We start from the raw sequence: 19,867 nt of genomic DNA on the forward strand, positions 1-19,867 counted from the left end.
CTCCCGCCTTCTTGTAGCAACCTTTTAGAAGCATTTGAAAACTAATATCATGTCCCCTCTCAGTCTACTCTTCCCCAGACTAAACAAATCCATTTTTTTCAGTCTTCCCTCATAGGTCATGTTTTCTAGACCTTTAATCATTTTTGTTGCTCTCCTCTGGGCTTTCTCCAATTTGTCCAAATCTTTCCTGAAATGTGATGCCCAGAACTGGACACAGTACTCCAGTTGAGACCTAATCAGCGCAGAGTAGAGCAGAAAAATTACTTGTCATGTCTTTCTTACAACGCTCCTGCTAATACATCCCAGAATGATGTTCGCTTTTTTTGCTACAGTGTTACACTGTGGACTCATATTTAGCTTGTGATCCACTATGACCCCCAGATCCCTTTCCGCAGTACTCCTTCCTAGGCATTCATTTCCCATTTTGTATGTGTTCAGCTGATTGTTCCTTCCTAAATGGAGTACTTTGCATTTGCCCTTATTGAATTTCATCCTATTTACTTCAGATCATTTCTCCAGTTTGTTCAGATCATGTGTTGTGTGAGAAACTATTTCCTTTTATTGGTTTTGAATTTCCCACCTTTTAATTTCACTGACTGTTCCCTTGTTACTGTGTCACGAGCCAGAGAAACAGAAGTTCCTGATCTACCTTCTGTAGACTATTCATTATTTATCATATCCTCGCTGTCTGGCTCTTTTGTAAGGTAACAATCACAATCTTTTCAATCTCATTCAATGAGTTTTTTCATACCCTTGACCATTCTCATCTCCAGTTTTATGTGGTGTAACCCTGTTGAAATCAATGGAGTTACATGGGCTTAAAACAGGAATAATACAATGGTGAATCAGGCCTTACATTTTTATAATTTTCTTTTCATTGTAATAGCCTCTTGGAAGCTTGTAAAATATTTTCTCCCCCTACCAACTTTATCGTTCCTCTTTGGCAAATATTTTGTTTTGCCAGGGTTCCAGTGCAGGAAAAACAAGTGCGAACTAGCTGCTATTGCAGGGGTCGGCGACGTTTGGCACGCGGCTCGCCAGGGTAAGCATCCTGGCGGGCCGGGCCGGGCCAGTTTATTTACCTGCTGACGCAGCAGGTTCGGCCGATCGTGGCCCCCACTGGCTGTGGTTCACCGTCCCGGGCCAATGGGGGTGGCGGGAAGCCGTGGCCAGCACATCCCTCGCCCGCGCCGCTTCCCCACCCCTGTGCTGTTGTGTCACATCTATTTATCTATTCTGTGCTCATCGCCATAGTATATGACTGGCCACTCGGACAAAAAGTCATAAATCCTGTCTTAGGAAAGTCAGTGGGGGCTCTGACATTCACTTTAAGGTGAGCACAACTCTGGGAACAGTGTTTGTTATTAATTTTTCAGTCAGAGATTAAAAATCATCTGGGTGGTTTATTCCTCTTGGACTACTATGTTAATATAGTACAAATTCTGGTCCTATAAATATAAATTCTGCTGCGTCCGCATTTTCCTTACGTAGGTGTAATTTCATTGTGTTTCCTTTGCTATATATTATTGTCTTCACCAGGGGTCATGTCCAGCCATAATTGTGTGTGTGATGTTCCCTTCACTGTCAGTGGAAGGGTAGTATAGAAGTATATGGTAGGATATGACTGAGTAAACTGGAATTATATATCCAGCTGCTGACACCGGGGGCATTATGGACAAATTATGTGCAGGAGGAAACCTTCTTTTGACTATAATAGGGAACGGTGCAAAAAAAAAATTCTGCCAACATATACAGAGCTCATGTGGGAGGAAAGTTTACTTTGTAGTAGTACATAGGAGAACTAGCCCCAAACAATCTGTTTCTAATTCCCACTGCTGACTTACCAGGGGCAGCCTATGCTGCGTTAACTACTGCACATGCATGAATGAGGAATGAAGGTGCATCTGCCAGATTCTTTTATGCTGACGAAAGAAAACACAGTTTCAGGGCACAGAACTGATAGTTTGTAAGGAAACCCTGAAGTAGATCATGTGAAAAAAGATCCCAGTGGGGAACAAATCCCCGCAGTGCTATCTGTTAGTATCGTAAGGTACATTAAGCAGAGCTTCAGCCAGGGCCAGCTCCAGGTTTTCTGCCGCCCCTCCTTCACTCCCTCTCTTCCTCTTCGGCGGCACTTCGGCGGCAGCTCAAAGAGGAAGAGAGGGACTGAAGGACCCGCTGCCGAATTCCCACCGGAGACCCGGACAGGCCGCCCCTTTGTATTGGCCGCCCCAAGCACCTGCTTCCTTAGCTGGTGCCTGGAGCCGGTCCTGGCTTCAGCAGAGCCAGCTGGTGGGTTTTCCTTTGGCCACCGTGATAATGGTTCTTCAAGGCAAGTAGAGCAAGAATGGCCATCCTTAATGGTCCAGGAAAACAGGTCCTTGTATAGCACACTGATGGCTCAATACAGCTGTCCATACCCAAGCACCACTCTCAGGGAATACATTGGGAATGTTTCCTGAATAAAAATTACAGAGTTGGGCACTGGGTAAACTTTGCAAGGAGAAACTAACCAGTCTGATGACAAAGTTGGATCGCTAGCATTTAAATACCATTCAGCTGGTTCTAGCTTGTCCAGAACTTTTCTTTGATCTTCACTCATTAACTGAATTATGCTCATAGACTCATAGACTTTAAGGTCAGAAGGGACCATTATGATCATCTAGTCTGACCTCCCGCATGATGCAGGCCACAAAAGCTGACCCACCCACTCCTGGAATAATTCTCTCCCTTGACTCAGCAGTTGAAGTCCCCAAATCATGATTTGAAGACTTCAAGTCGCAGAGAATCCTCCAGCAAGCGACCCCTGCCCCATGCTGCGGAGGAAGGCGAAAAACCTCCAGGGCCTCTGCCAATCTACCCTGGAGGAAAATTCCTTCCCGACCCCAAATATGGCGATCAGCAGAACCCCGAGCATGCGGGCAAGATTCTCCAGCCAGACCCACATTGACCATTGATACTAATTACCAGCGATGGCACGTTATTGACCTATTGACTAAAATCACGTTATCCCATCAAACCATCCCTTCCATAAACTTATCAAGCTTAATCTTAAAGCCAGAGAGGTCTTTCGCCTCCACTGTTTCCCTCGGAAGGCTGTTCCAGAACTTCACCCCTCTGACGGTTAGAAACCGTCGTCTAATTTCAAGCCTAAACTTCCCGACGGCCAGTTTATATCCATTTGTTCTCGTGTCCACATTAGTACTGAGCTGAAATAATTCCTCTCCCTCCCTGGTATTTATCCCTCTGATATATTTAAAGAGAGCAATCATATCCCCCCTCAGCCTCCTTTTGGTTAGGGTAAACAAACCGAGCTCCTCGAGTCTCCTTTCATACGACAGGTTTTCCATTCCTCGGATCATCCTAGTGGCCCTTCTCTGTACCCGTTCCAGTTTGAGTTCATCCTTTTTAAACATGGGAGACCAGAACTGCACACAGTACTCCAAATGAGGTCTCACCAGTGCCTTGTATAGTGGAAGCAGCACCTCCTTATCCCTACTAGAAATACCTCGCCTAATGCATCCCAAGACTGCATTAGCTTTTTTCACGGCCACGTCACATTGCCGACTCATAGTCATCCTGCGATCAACCAGGACACCGAGGTCCTTCTCCTCCTCCGTTACTTCCAACCGATGCGTCCCCAGCATATAACTAAAATTCTTGTTAGTTATCCCTAAATGCATCACCTTACACTTCTCACTATTAAATTTCATCCTATTACTATTACTCCAGTTTACAAGGTCATCCAAGTCTCCCTGCAGGATATCCCGATCCTTCTCCGAATTGGCAATACCTCCCAACTTTGTGTCATCCGCAAACTTTATGAGCCCACTTCTACATTCGGTTCCGAGGTCAGTAATAAATAGATTAAATAAAATCGGACCCAAAACCGAACCTTGAGGAACTCCACTGGTAACCTCCCTCCAACCTGACAGTTCTCCTTTCAATACGACCCGCTGCAGTCTCCCCTTTAACCAGTTCTTTATCCACCTCTGGATTTTCATATCGATCCCCATCTTTTCCAATTTAACCAATAATTCCTCATGTGGTACCGTATCAAACGCTTTACTGAAATCGAGGTATATTAGATCCACCGCATTTCCTTTATCTAAAAAATCTGTTACTTTCTCAAAGAAGGAGATCAGGTTGGTTTGGCACGATCTGCCTTTCGTAAAACCATGTTGTAATTTGTCCCAATTGCCATTGACCTCAAGGTCCTTAACTACTTTCTCCTTCAAAATTTTTTCCAAGACCTTGCATATTACAGATGTTAAACTAACAGGCCTGTAGTTACCTGGGTCACTTTTTTCCCCCTTCTTGAAAATAGGAACCACATTAGCTATTCTCCAGTCCAACGGTACCACCCCCGAGTTTACAGATTCATTAAAAATTACCGCTAACGGGCTTGCCATTTCTCGCGCCAGTTCCTTTAATATTCTAGGTTGAAGATCATCCGGTCCGCCCGATTTAGTCCCGTTAAGCTGTTCGAGTTTGGCTTCTACCTCGGATACGGTAATGTCAACCCCCCCTCCTTTATTCCCCTCTGTCACGCTGCCTCTATTCCTAATCCCTTCATTAGCCTTATTAAAGACTGATGCAAAATATTCGTTTAGACATTGTGCCATGCCTAGATTATCCTTAATCCTCCACTCCTTCTACAGTCTTCAGCGGTCCCACTTCTTCTTTCTTTGTTTTCTTCCTATTTATATGGCTATAAAACCTCTTACTATTGGTTTTAATTCCCCTCGCAAGGTCCAACTCTACACGGCTTTTGGCCTTTCTCACTCCATCTCTACATGCTCTGACCTCGATAAGGTAGGTTTCTTTGCTGATCCCTCCCCTCTTCCACTCTTTGTACGCTTTCTGTTTTTTCTTAATCACCCCTCTGAGACGCTCGTTCATCCAGCTCGGTCTAAATCTCCTGCCTACAGACCGTTTTCCCTTTCTCGGGATACAGGCCTCCGACAGCTCCTGCAACTTCAACTTGAAATAATCCCAGGCGCCTTCCGCCTTTAGATCCATAAATATGTTAGTCCAATCCACTTCCCTAATTAGTCGCCTTAATTTATTAAAGTTAGCCCTTTTGAAATCGTAAACCCTAGTCTCTGATTTAATTCTGTTAATCCTTCCATTTAGTTTAAACTGAATTAGCTCATGATCACTCGAGCCAAGGTTGTCTCCTACAACCATTTCCTCAACGAGGTCCTCACTACTCACCAAAACCAAATCTAAAATGGCATCCCCCCTCGTCGGTTCAGCAACTACTTGATGAAGGAATTCATCAGCTATCACGTCTAGGAAAATCTGAGCCCTATTATTGTTACTAGCATTTGTTCCCCAATCTATATCCGGGAAGTTAAAGTCTCCCATGATTACACAGTTCCTATTAGTATTTACTTCCCTAAAAACATTAAAGAGTTCTCTGTCCATATCCAGGGTAGATCCCGGCGGTCTATAGCACACCCCAAGCACTATCCCAGGGGAGGCTCTAGTAGTTTTTTTGCTAGATTTATCTAGAGTCTTTCGTGCTGAGTAAGTCTCAAAAGGCATAGAAAAGCCACTTAATGCAGACTTAAGTCTATGTTGAGACCATTTAAGAGAGTGCTACAATTTTGATGTTGCACTAATGACACGAAAACAGATATGAGATATTACAAATTAGCCCAAATGAGTGAGATTTTAACACCTTCTCATTCCATATCTTTTTATATAACTTATTTCATTGCTATTTTTAAAGACATTTTATATTGGTGGACTGAGATGTAAATGAGGACAAAAACATGTGGGAGATTTTCAAAAGTGTGTTAAGGGTCTAATTATTTGTCAGGGATTAATACAGCATAATACAGAAAGGAAGGTTAATACATTGCCAATGAATCTGGAAGACAGAAGTGCAGCTGGTGAGACTCAAAGATTTTGTGCTTACCCTGCTTGTATTTATATCTGACTCAGAGAAGCTTCACAGTTTTCTCTGTATTACTTTAATCTACCACTCATTTCTTATCTGTCTTCTCTGACACATTTTTTGAAGACACCAAGATGCCAATAATTGACTGTACCTGACTGTACATTTGTAAGTTTTAATGTAGAATACATCTTAAATTCTGATAGGTTTTACACAGCCCCTCCACAAAAACAGGACAGACATTGCAACAGTTTCTTCATTTTGTTTTGATCATAGCGTTCCAAAAGTCAGCAAGACTTTAAAGACATTCTGCACCAGCTATAGCTTGGTACAGAGGGCATGTTAGCTAAGTATCAAGAAAATTGTTTGTCTTGCCCTGTCTCTCTGGAATGTCTCTACCTAACACTGAAATTAGAACACTTCACATCTCCCCTTGATTTAACATAAGTAAAGAGCATTTTGAAAGGAGCTTAACATAAATGCAATTCATACACAAACATATGTGATATATATAGTAATATTGTATATGATATTGGCTAACACTGTAGATCTTACAGACTTTCTCTTATCTGGTTCCATACACACTTTACTAGACACAGAGGGTTGATGGTAGCCAAATACAGCACAAATACCTAAAGGTTTAATGAGTTGAGTGTGTTTCACAAGATATAGTAGTAATCATATTATATAGGCTTATCATTGTTATTGTTATTTTTTTTTACTCTTACTTTTATAGTAAATGTAAAGGGGTTTACCAACCTGAAAAGTCTGAGGGTATGTCTACACTACGAGAGTAGTTCGATTTTACTTAAATCGAATATGTGGAATCGATATTACAAAGTCGAACGTGTGTGTCCACACTAAGGACAGTAATTCGACTTTGTGAGTCCACACTAACGGGGCAAGCGTCGACATTGGAAGCGGTGCACTGTGGAAAGCTATCCCACAGTTCCCGCAGTCCCCGCTGCCCATTGGAATTCTGGGTCGAGCCCCCAATGCCTTCTGGGGAAAAAAATGTGTCGAGGGTGGTTTTGGGTAACTGTCGTCATCCAACCGTCACTCCCGCCCTCCCTCCCTGAAAGCGCCGGCGGGAAATCAGTTCGCGCACTTTTCTGGTCAGTGACAGCGCGGACGCCACAGCACTGCGAGCATGGAGCCCGCTGCGACCATCGCTGCAGTTATGGCCGTTGTCAACACCTCGCAGCTTATCATCCACCTTTCCCAGAGGCAGATGCTGAGAAATCGGGCGAGGAGGCTACGGCAGCGCGGTGAGGACCTGAAGTCTGAGAGTGGCACAGACCTGTCACAAAGCACGGGACCTCGCGCCGAGGACATCATGGTGGCAATGGGTCATGTTGATGTTGTGGAACGGTGATTCTGGGCCCGGGAAACAAGCACGGACTGGTGGGACCGCATAGTGCTGCAGGTCTGGGATGAATCACAGTGGCTGCGAAACTTTCGCATGCGTAAGGGAACTTTCCTTGAACTTTGTGAGTTGCTGTCCCCTGCCCTGAAGCGCAAGGACACCCGGATGCGAGCAGCCCTGACTGTCCAGAAGCGAGTGGCCATAGCCCTCTGGAAGCTTGCAACGCCGGACAGCTACCGGTCAGTCGCGAACCACTTTGGCGTGGGCAAATCTACCATGGGGGTTGTTGTGATGCAAGTAGCCAACGCAATCGTTGAGCTACTGCTCTCAAAGGTAGTGACCCTGGGAAACGTGGAGGTCATCATAGATGGCTTCGCCGCGATGGGATTCCCAAACTGCGGTGGGGCTATAGGTGGAACTCACATCCCTATCCTGGGACTGGACCACCAGGCCAGCCAGTACATTAACCGAAAGGGCTACTTTTCAATGGTGCTGCAAGCACTGGTGGACCATAGGGGACGTTTTACAAACATCAATGTCGGATGGCCGGGCAAGGTTCATGACGCTCGTGTTTTCAGGAACTCTGGTCTGTTTGGATGGCTGCAGGAAGGTATTTACTTCCCGGACCACAAAATAACGCTTGGGGATGTGGAGATGCCTATAGTCATCCTCGGGGACCCAGCCTACCCGCTAATGCCCTGGCTCATGAAGCCCTATACAGGCGCCCTGGACACTGAAAAAGAACTCTTCAACTACTGGCTGAGCAAGTGCAGAATGGTGGTGGAGTGTGCTTTTGGACGTCTCAAGGGGAGATGGAGAACCTTACTGACTCGCTCTGATCTCAGCGAAACCAATATCCCCATTGTTATTGCAGCTTGCTGTGTGCTCCACAATCTGTGTGAGAGCAAGGGGGAGACCTTTATGGCGGGGTGGGAGGTTGAGGCAAATAGCCTGGCTGCTGATTACGCCCAGCCAGACAGCCGGGCGATTAGAAGAGCCCAGCGGGACGCGCTGTGCATCCGGGAGGCTTTGAAAGCTAGGTTCCTGAGTGAGCAGGGTAGCCTGTGACTATTAAGTTTGTTTACAGAGAAGCTGAACCTGCCCCCGTTTCTTTACCCAGTAAATGTTCACTATCCTCTCCAGTTACATACCCCGTTCACCCCGTTCTCCCCCTTCCAACACACGTTTAAAAATAAAATCACTTGAAATTTGTTAATGAACACCGTTTTCTTTATTACTCTTTTCGCGGGAAAGTGTTGAACCTGGGACGCAGACTGTGGTGGGGAGCGGGTGTAGTGTAGTGATGCAAAGGACGCTTCTAAACTCCAGGAATGACAGGCTCCGCACTGGTGGACTGGTTGTTTCAACGGAGCCTACCACCCCTCCTGTTCGGGACTCTGTGTGTGGGGGCTATGTGACTTTGTGGCAGGGGGAGGACGGTTACAGATCCCCTGCTGCGTGGCTCTGTGATCCAGGATAAGGACCGCTGCATAAGATCTCTAACCGCCCTCCCCCGCCACAAAGTCACATAGCCCCCCCCCCCCCCCCAGAACATGAAAACCACCTCCCAGACTGACCAGGGTAACTAGTGACTGCAATGTGTGTGTGCCCTGCTGCTGAACCTGCCCCCGCGTCTGTACCCTGGTAAAGGTGACTGTCCTGTCCAGTTACCAACCCCCTTCCCCCCCTTCAAACAGACTCTCCTCTAAAAGAACATGATGGAAACAGTAATTAACAGAAACGTATTTTTTATTAGCAACTACACATGAAACTGGGGGATGAAACTGGGACGGGGGCTTGGGTGAGGCGGGAAGGAAAGGACTTATCAAATTTTGGGGAATGAGAGCCTTCTGGTACTTGAGCAGTCTGCAGGGGTGGAGTGAGAGTTTTCACGGACTCTGCCGCCCCTCCTTCTTGGGACTTTGGGTGAGGGGGGTATGGGACTTTGTGGCGGGGGAGGGCGGTTACAGATAGACTGCAGCGGGGCTCTGTCCTCCTGCCTCCGGTCCTGCAGAACATCCACAAGGCGCCGGAGCGTGTCCGTTTGCTCCTTCATTAGTCCAAGCAGCGTTTGAGTCGCCTGCTGGTCTTCCTGCCGCCACCTCTCCTCCCGTTCCATGTGTGATCGGTGCATTTGGGACAAGTTCTCCCTCCACTGCGTCTGCTGGGCTGCCTGGGCTCGGGAGCAGCCCATAAGTTCCGAGAACATGTCCTCCCGTGTCCTCTTCTTCCTACGCCTAATCTGCGCTAGCCTCTGGGAGTGTGATGCCAGGGTAGTTCGGGAGACAGTCGCAGCTGTGGGATGGGAAAAAGGGAGTGAATTCCTCAGAAAGATAAATTTTTGGGTGAACAAAGAACATAGTCTTTCTCTGTGAACAAGACCATGCACAGCACCTATCACATGCGCACTCAGGACAAGGTCGAATTTTCGGCCTTCGCATTCAGTGCCTGGGGTCTTGCAGTGCATATCAGACAAGCGGGACAGGACAGCGGAATTTGGGTAACAGGCTGACATGGTAAGCCGTAGACTTGTGGCTGCTTAAAACTTTAATAATAGCACTGGCCTCCTTTCATGTTCAAAGCAATGCCAGTCCCTGCTGCCAGCAATCCGGCAAGCATGAACTCTGCCCCTGTCCCACCCCCTCGCGGCTGTCCCAGGGAAAGATCCCTGTATGCTGCTCCTCTCCCGCCTCCACCGCGTGGCTCTAAACCGCCGGTTACAGTTCTGTAAAGGAACAGGCAAGCAGTCCCAATACTAACATTCCCCTACCTAATTCAAAGCAGGTCACCATGAGCGACATCACTCTGATGAGGATTTCAGAGACGGAGAAAGACCGGATGCTTCGGGAAAGCCTGCAAAGACCAGGGCCGTATGCCGCCATGCTCTGCAAGGCAATGATCCCCGAGTACTTGCTTGTCTCCTGGCGCGGAAACGTTTCCTACCACGGAGGACCCAATAAGGCCGCTCTCCCCAGGAACCTGATGCAAAGGCTTTCCAATTACCTCCAGGAGAGCTTCGTGGAGATGTCCCAGGAGGATTTCTGCTCTATCCCCGGACATATAGACCGGATTTTACTGTAGCTGCACTGGCAGGGACTAAACAGTAGAGCACCTAGGGCAAAACAATCATGCTAAACTGGACATTGTTAGATTTTTTTTCAGTAGTTGCACTGCCAAGGACTGAAACGTTAAGCGCCTAGGGCAAAGTAATCATGAAAAACCCATTGTTAATATTGTTAATATTCCTGTTCTGTTAAAAATAAATGTTTACATGTTTAAAACACTTACTGACTGATCCTTCCCCTGATTCTCTGTCCGGGTTAACGCCTGGGGACGGTTGGTAGGGGATCTCTGTAAGGGTGATGAAGAGATCCTGGCTGTCGGGGAAATCAGCGTTGAAAGCGCTGTCGACTGCCTCGTCCTCCTCATCTCCTTCCTCATCTTCCCCGTCCGCTAACATGTCCGAGGAACCGGCCGTCGACAATATCCCATCCTCAGAGTCCACGGTCAGTGGTGGGGTAGTGGTGGCGGCCGCACCTAGGATGGAATGCAGTGCCTCGTAGAAACGGGATGTCTGGGGCTGGGATCCGGAGCGTCCGTTTGCCTCTTTGGTCTTCTGGTAGCCTTGTCTCAGCTCCTTGATTTTCATGCGGCACTGCATTGCATCCCGGCTGTATCCTCTCTCTGCCATGGCTTTAGAGATCTTCTCGTAGATCTTTGCATTCCGTCTTTTCGATCGCAGTTCGGAAAGCACGGACTCATCGCCCCACACAGCGATCAGATCCAAGACTTCCCGATCAGTCCATGCTGGGGCCCTCTTTCTATTCTGAGATTGCACGGCCATCTCTGCTGGAGAGCTCTGCATCGTTGCCAGTGCTGCTGAGCTCGCCACGATGTCCAAACAGGAAATGAGATTCAAACTGGCCAGACAGGAAAAGGAATTCAAATTTTCCCGGGGCTTTTCCTGTGTGGCTGGTCAGAGCATCTGAGCTCGGACTGCTGTCCAGAGCGTCAACAGAGTGGTGCACTGTGGGATAGCTCCCGGAGCTATTACCGTCGATTTCCATCCACACCTAGCCTAATTCGACATGGCCATGTCGAATTTAGCGCTACTCCCCTCGTTGGGGAGGAGTACAGAAGTCAAATTTAAGAGACCTCTATGTCGAACTAAATAGCTTCGTGGTGTGGACGGGTGCAGAGCTAATTCGATGTAACGTTGCTAAATTCGACAAACTCCTAGTGTAGACCAGGCCTGAGAAACAATGGGCTAGATCATCCGCTGGTGTAAACTGGCACAACTCCATTGAAGTCCATCCAGATGAGGTTCTGGCCTTAAAATGAGGGTTGGCTTTATCTTGACAACACAACATTAATCTCTCTGCCATCTTTTTTCCTGCCTAGTTTGGTCTCTGGGCTGCCTGGCTGACTTGGCTGGGAATTACCATTTTGGCCTTCCTGAAGGTTTATCACAACTACAGGCAGGAAGATCTGCTAGACAGCCTGATCCATGAGAAGGAGCTGCTGCTAGGACGATCCTCTTCACGAACCTTTTTGCAGGATGAGAAAAGTGGCATGATCTAATGTGTAAGCCACTCGACGGTGCAGGTTGTAAATTTTATAATTCATTATCACAAGCTGAAATCAAGAGAATTGGTGAGTGTGTGAAATCATTGCTTTCCTGAACTGAAATTTAATTTAGAATTACAGTCCTTTAATGAGAAATTGTCAGAAGCCATATTTCTGTTAGGATATAGACAATGAACTGTATGATACAGTAGACTTACTTTCCTGTACATACTGGGAGCAGAACTAACTATGCCTGTGTATGAAGATGGCTGTCGCTGTCAGGGTTCTAGCATGCTTTTCCTGATAATTGAGGGAAGGATGTTTTCTGAGAACTGTGGTAGCAAAACCTCGCTAAAGACCACCCCTATAATGTAGTTTGTAGCATGATTTTAACATTGTTCTAGCTAGCACTGTTCTGACCTACATATGAACAGGGCCTTTGCTACCCCAAAATTTGTTGTATACATACAAAATATTGACAACAATTTTATAATCCCTGCTCCCATTGATTTGATCACTTTAGAACATATGGAGCTGTGTACCTGACTATATACTTAATGTTAGATAGAGTGAAATTCATACAATGACAGGTTATTACAGCATCTTAAACGTACTGTATATTTTTGGAGGGATCGTAGAGCCTATTTATGTTTGTTTCATCTTAGACTTTGGCATGGCAAGCATTTATTACTGCTTTGTAAAATGTAGTCTAGCAGGCAGCTTGCATAATCAGAGATTAATCTTAATATATTATATTAATGCTTGCTCATTCATATATGTAATTTGATCCCTAGTACTATATACTATTCAACTTCAAGTATTAGAGTTTACTTGTGCTATTTATCTCAAACAGGATATGTTAAATTATTATAAATAGCTGCATAGTAGATGTGTGAATGTCTCTATCAGTATAGTAAACTGTAAAAACTGCTCAGTAATCATATAGCTGGTTCTTTTATGAACTGGGCTATTTTCCCCCACATTGGCCAGGGGCCTTTAATAGCTGCTCCAATACTCAGTATTGCTACCATGAAAAGGGAAAAGAGCCATTTACTTTATGAAGTCCATTAGGGACTTTGCTATTGCTCTTGATTTTACACAGAAAGTGCTCAGATGCTAGGATAATGGGTGAGATTATAAAACCCTACAATATATCAAACAATTAGGAACATAGATAACTCAAAGGGCAGTGGAATTATTATGCTTAAGAATGAATGCCTTGCTAGTATATAGAGAGACAAGATGGACGAGGTAATATCTTTTATTGGACCAACTTCTGTGGGTGAAGAGACAAGCTTTTGAGTTTACACAGAGCTCTTCTTCAGGTCTGAAAAAGCCTGAAGAAGAGCTCTGTGTAAGCTTGAAAGCTTGTCTCTCTCTCTTACCCACCTTGTCTCTCTATTATCCTGAGACCAGCATGGCTACAATAACACTGCAAACAATAATTGCTAGTATATAGGACTATAGTCATCAGGTACAATAGGAATCTGAGGCCCCAGTTTAGCAAAGTGCTTAAGCAAATGCTTAATTTTAAGCATATGACTAATCCCACTGGCTTCTGAAAACTGCTGAATCAATCTGAAGGCACAAATATCACCCAGTTACAATAGTTCTGTTGCACAGATTTTGCTGTGTTTTTGAGAATCTAAGATTTTATGTATGGACTAACAGCCAAACGGTTCCCATATGTGGGAAAAACCTATGTAGGGGATGTGAAACTCTGTGAATTGTTCAATCAGGGGAGCTGGCTCTTGGAACCTGCACATCATAGAGTTCCAGATGATTTCCAGAGGCCAGATCTGTCTGCAAAGGGTTTCTAGAAACAAGGTCCATCTACATAGAGGCCCTGTTTCCATGCACTGGTTCCTACCCACAAAGGAGCAAAATTCCTGCAAGAGCCATACTGCCATGGCATTCTCCAGCTGTGAATTCACATCAGGGGAGGGTTTTAAGAAGATGGAGATGGAGACCAAGTTAGTTAATGCCAGTTTAAGGTTCAGCATTAAGGCCCCCATCCAGCAAGTTACTTAAGCACATGCCTAATTTTAAGCATGTGATAATATCACTGACTTCCATGGTGCTGTTCACATGCTCAAAGTTAACTTAAATAATTTGCTTCTTGCTGTTGATGTAGAAAGTAGATGTCTGCCCATCACTTCCCATCCTAGGCAACAGAGGCTGTCCTGTTGGAAATGCTTCCACTGGTTCTGGAGAAGAGTATGATGCTGTAAAGATGAGGCTGTCCTTCCCTCCACTTTCACACTGCCTGCCTCCCCGCAGGTTCCTGGCTGTCTTGCTCCAATCCACTGTCCCCCCAAAAAGAAGGGAATATTTGGCCCAAAGTTTCTAGTCTGTTTGGTTTTGCAGATAACTTTTATTCTAGGAATTAAAGCCCTTTCACTATCCTGTTTGTTCTTCAGCTCAATAGACTAAATCTGGGATTTTCAAAAGAGACTAAGGGAGTCAGGAACCCAATAGGAGTTGGGCACCTAACTCCCTTAAATTCCTTTGAAAACCCCAGCCCAAATTAATACAATACAAACAGGTGAGAGAACGTATCTATTCATCTGAAGCATCCTATCTTCAAAACTTAGTTTTTGGTATATAATTTCTCCAGAATCTTATTCTACCCTCAGTTGCCTGTTGACAAGAGTTCATTGAGTGCAATAAAAGACAGAATTTGGCTCCTAAACTTTTAAGCTAGCTTGTTAATGTGAAAAGATTCAGAAGACTACTCTGCAGCCAGCAGGCAAAGGGTTAATTCGCTTCTAATCTACTCTGGTTCCCACACTGGACCAGGTGGAATGAGTTGAGGTAGCTAGTTAGGATGGTTCATTAGGGGCTTAAAAGCAAGGACCTTTTCAAGGAAAGTTCCCTAGTGGTTAGAAGGAAGAGGACAGAGATTAGTAGCTATGAAGCTAGTTTAGGAGAAGGTACTTCTGAGCTAGATTGTCAGAAGTAGGTTAGTTTTAACCTAGCTGGGCCTTTTTGTTTGAGAACAGTTTTGCTCTAGTTTTCAGTCTGTGAGAAAGCTCTCTGCCAGCTCATATTCTAAAGCTGAAACACCCGGGCCAAACTACTTGTGCCAAAGTGAGGGCTAGGGCAGAAAATATGGCCAGGGATGAGAATGTGAACTTGTTCTTTTATATTTTGCAGCATACAGGTTAGACTTTCTAGCTGTAAATTACCAGGCCATTGTTGAGTTAGGCGCTGTTATTTATGCATCACTATTCTTTGACCTTTCAGACTCTTCTTTAATTTGCATCCTCCAAAACCATGCCTAAGACCCTAGTAGTTTAACAAGGTTGTGCATTTAATGTAACAAAACTCATCTTATTTTTTTTTTTTTTTTAAGGATTGTAAGGGGGAAGTGTTTATTTTGTTAATGGGCATATTGATGTTTAAATCAGACTCAGAAGACCACCTTTTTGGCCTACGTAAAATGGCTGATAGTAATGAAGGTAGAGTTTACATGGTGCCTTATTTATTAAAATGCAAATAGATGCTGTTCTGTTGAATTGCTACAACACCAACAAGGTATTGACCCACAAATAACCTGCTATGTGAGATACATTCCAGATGCCCTGGCTTCTACCAGTGCCCTTTTCCTGTTAGCAAAACCACTTGAATTAAGGAGTTATGGCCATTGCTGACAGGACATAGTGTTAGAAAAACCTGATCCAGCTGAGAAACTGTAAAAATCTGGTTTTGTTTTTTAAAACCAAAACTTTTTTTAAGAGAACTCCAGTAAAACAATAGTTTGGAGCAAAGTGTTTTTAAAATGGCAGAAAAGCTTGTAAAGTCCTGTCCCTTAAATATTCAAAGCAACATAGTGTTTCATCCCTGAATCTCCCACAGGCATCACGTTGGCAGTTTTGCTTTGGGAATTTAGGGGATTGTGCTTGTTGATGCTGCTGCTGAGAGAAATGTGTATTATAACAAATGAAAACTCAGATAAGCATGATTTGTTGATGGTGTTCAGTATTAGAGAGGTGTGTGTGTGTGTGTGTGTGTGTGTGTGTGTGTGTATATACACATATATGTACACACACACATATGCCATGTTAACAGGATTGTTAGGATAATCCCCATTATTAAACCATGATTTTGATGTAAAATCCCCTGTAGACAGTCAGAGAATATGTCAGAATAGCTTAAATTTCTACACGGCTTTCCCCCCCCCCCTTTCTTACTTATCTGCATGATGCCACTTAGGATATGGATGCCTCTATGTGTTATCAAACAATTTCACTGTTAGGAAGTAGTAATCAGTCACACTATCCCTCAAGGTTTATCCTCATGTACACAGAGTATTAGGGATTACTGTTTATACTTTGTATAATCTCCTACCTTCATCTAACTATGCTGTCTTTTATTGAAGTGTTACATTTTGTAGACTGAAATACATTGGAATCCTACATGACTGGAGGATGACATTCCCTTTTAACAAAGTTCCTAATGTAACATAAATGTGCATTGACTCTTTGATGCATATTAACTCTTTGATGGAAGTATTACTATTAATTAGGACATAGTAATTAATGCTTATTCAAAATAGGTGACAAATACCTTAAAGTATATTTTCTTAAAAGCCTTAATCCTTCAATTGTCAAAACTGATTCTTCTTCTGCAACAGCCTAGCAAATGATGTAAGACCCAAAACAATTAGCATGTTAAAAACAACAATGATCCACTGATTGGAGAAGAAAAGTAAATGCAAGGAAGGGAAGAAAGATTTATATAAACTGCGATTACACACTGGTAAGACTGTAGAGGGGAAAATTAATTTTAAAACCCATTGGTTTTATTCAATTAGATGAGAGACTCAGAAGCCAGGTCCCCAGCTGGTGTAAATTAGTGTTGCTCCATTGAAGTCAATAGAGCTATGTTGATTTACACCAGCTGAGAATCTGACAACTTATATTTAAAAGCATTTGAACACTTGTTTCCCCCTTCAGAGCCATATATGCAACTATCTGGTTAAATTGACAAGGGCTTTGGTACGAAGTCACTGAAATGGATGAGAAAGCTGGTCAGTCTCTGGTGGCCAATTACATGGTATCTGAGATATCAGGACCTTTCTGACTGTATTTGTTTTTCTTAGAGTACTCATTTAGGGCCTGATCCAAAACAGAAATCCACTGGAGTGTTTTCTACTGCCTTCGTTGGGCTTTGGATCAGAGCCTGATCCTACAGTCTCGATGCACTCAAAACTCTCATTGATAGAGAAAGATAATTGAGTGCACAAGGAGGGCAGGATTGGACTCTGTTACACTGAGCCTCTATTGAATTTCTAGTCACAGAACTTCTTGCTTCTTTATACAGATTTACCATACTCATTTCCCAGTGCTGCTGCTAGGAGTTAGCCTCTACTGATTTTTGAGATGCAAGAAATCAATGACAGACTGACATTGTGTGAAATATTGATTTTCTGCATTGTCTTTAAACACATCAATCCACATAACAGTTTTGTAAAATACAGTTTAAAATGAGAAACCTCCAAACCAGAATGATCTGCAGACTATTTAATACAAATCGCGTGCATTTTGGTGTATATGGTGGTATGCTGTATACAAACACCTTGTTTATAATTCCTCTCCTAGAATGTTTGCATCCCAAACATTCTATGTAAATCACTCACAGCTGCTTGAATGGGTTCTCCTTTATGTATAACAAGAGACAATTTGGCTGATCATACAAATGGGTCAGAATTACATTCTCTTATGAAGATTTAGTTTGGGGTTTGATTAAACTTTTGTCTCTACTTCCAAATCAGAGCCCTGGGAGTGAACACGCTTGAACTCAGAGGAAAGTTTATATTTGGATGAAGATCTGAAATCTGCAGCTAGGGCTGCCCAATCACTAATCTTTGCTGATGGAAATGTTCTATTTTGTCTAATTAGGCTGTTTATTCTACAGGCAAAAACCCTAGAGACTGCAGTGCCCTTTTTAAAGTTTGTCCTAAGAGGAATACCAGTTCATGCACATTCAGTTTCTACTTTGCACACAATGAGAAAAGGCACATGTACCTAACAATGTTGGAAATCTTGTTTTAAAATGATTTTATCTCTGATTTCCTCAAGGCCAAAATGCACTGCATTCCCATTCTTTTCCTCCTTTAGGCCTGGTCTACACTAACCCCCAAATTCGAACTAAGGTACGCAACTTCAGCTACGTGAATAACGTAGCTGAAGTCGACATACCTTAGTTCGAACTTACCGCGGTTCAGACGCGGTCCACACGCGGCAGGCAGGCTCCCCGTCGACTCCGCGGTACTCCTCTCGCCGAGCTGGAGTACCGCAGTCGACGGCGAGCGCTTCCGGGATCGATATATCGCGTCCAGACCAGACGCGATAAATCGAACCTGGAAGTTCGATTGCCAGCTGTCGAACTACCGCGGTAGTGTAGACCTGGCCTTAGAAAGAGTAAACTTCTTCTGCATCATATTTCAGCCTTCACAGACAGACACAGCTCATAAACACTTGTATTTTTTTTAGAGTGACCAAACCCTGATAAATTATTTTGATCCTAATGCTTTATGGAGAAGGACAACCCTCTGATTTATTCCAGGCACAAAAGGATCAAGCAATCATTTCAGTCACTCAAAAATCCTAATCATGGTGTCTGAAATGCATAACCTGCAATGTACATTCACCTAATTTATTGCACAATGTATGTATTGCAATGTAGCCATAAAGCTGGCTGATTGATAATGCCTCTTTATCAGTGTTGCAAGTGGAATCCATTTCTTACTGGTATGGGGGGAGGGGGTACCACAGGGGGCACGTGACCTCCTCACGTGACTCCTCCCTGCCCCGCCCCCAGTCTGGGGCCCCCATCCCCTCCCCATGATCCACCCCCCTTACCACAGGAGAAGCCGATGGTGGGGCCGCCCAGTGGCCCCATGCCCACAGCTCCTCCGGTGCGGCTGTACTGCCCCAGCCCTTCCATGCAGGGTCTCATCCGTCTGTTCAGCAGCCAGCCCTGCTGGAGGACAGGACTGGGGTTGGCGGGGTTGGGGGCAGTACAGCAGCTGCTCCGGAGGAGGTGCTGGCATGGGGCCGCCCTGTGGCCCCACGTTCTGTCCTTTCCCCACTGCGGTTCCCAGGAGAGCCTGGCAATTCAGGGCTCTCCCAGGAACTGCAGCGGGGAAAGGAGCAGAATGACGGCAGCTCATCCGGCGGCTGTACTGCTTCCAGCCTCACCCCCCACAGCCCTGTCCTCCAGCATGGCTGCTACTGGGAGCCGGAGGGGACACAGTTCCACGGAAGGGCAGGGGGCAGAGGTGGGGGCTTTGCTCCTTTCCCCGCTGCGGTTCCCGGGAGAGCCTTGAACCGCAGGGCTCTCCTCGGAACCACAGCAGGGAAAGGAGCAGAATGTGGGGCCACCGGGTGGCCCCACACCAGCAGCTCCTCTGGCGCAGCTGTACCGCCCCCAGGCCCGCCTCCAGCCCTGTCCTCCGGCGGGGCTGCTCTACGGACCGAGGAGACCCTGCGTGGAAGGGCTGGGGGCAGTACAGCTGCACTGGAGGTGCTGCAGGCGTGGGCCACTGCATGTTCTGCTCCTCCTCTGTCCGGTACACTGTACCAGCTATAAATATCTTGCTAGTACAGCGGACCGGACCGGGCCGCCCTACTTGCACTGCTGCTCTTTATTCTAATATTGGGAGAAGTATTTGTACAATAGTGCTTTCTCATGGAATTCTGTTAAATGAAGCTCTTGAGTATCTTATGTTTGGACAAAAGATTGTGTTTAAAGTGATATTGCATTAGTGTGAATGTAAATACCCCAACTCTTAAATATTTCTATCTCTAATAGCTACTATAACTGTTTCAAGCATCATGGCTCCAGTTTTCAAAAAGATCCAACTAAGTCCTATTTTCCAAGATGACTTAAGCACGTAGGAGTTAAATCTCATTGACATCCAGTGAAACTTTGGCTCCTAAGCCAAAGTCACTTTTGAAAATGAGGCTTAGGCTCTTTTGAAAAATTCCCCAGTTCTTTCATAAAAGCCCCAAAGCTGTTCTTAT

The 19,867-nt window shown here is 45.0% G+C and overlaps 1 protein-coding gene across 1 annotated transcript in view; it reads left to right on the forward strand.

The window, feature by feature from the left end:
- The window catches only part of TMEM179 (transmembrane protein 179), a 29,310-nt gene extending 17,458 nt beyond the window's left edge, over window positions 1-11,852 (forward strand). The window contains exon 4 of the mRNA XM_065404539.1: window positions 11,673-11,852. Within this exon, the coding sequence (XP_065260611.1) occupies window positions 11,673-11,852 (180 nt within the window). The remainder of the gene's footprint in view (window positions 1-11,672) is intronic.
- The last annotated feature ends 8,015 nt before the right edge of the window (window positions 11,853-19,867 follow it).

Source organism: Emys orbicularis, chromosome 4, assembly GCF_028017835.1.
Source record: "Emys orbicularis isolate rEmyOrb1 chromosome 4, rEmyOrb1.hap1, whole genome shotgun sequence".
NCBI classification, from domain to species: domain Eukaryota; kingdom Metazoa; phylum Chordata; order Testudines; family Emydidae; genus Emys; species Emys orbicularis.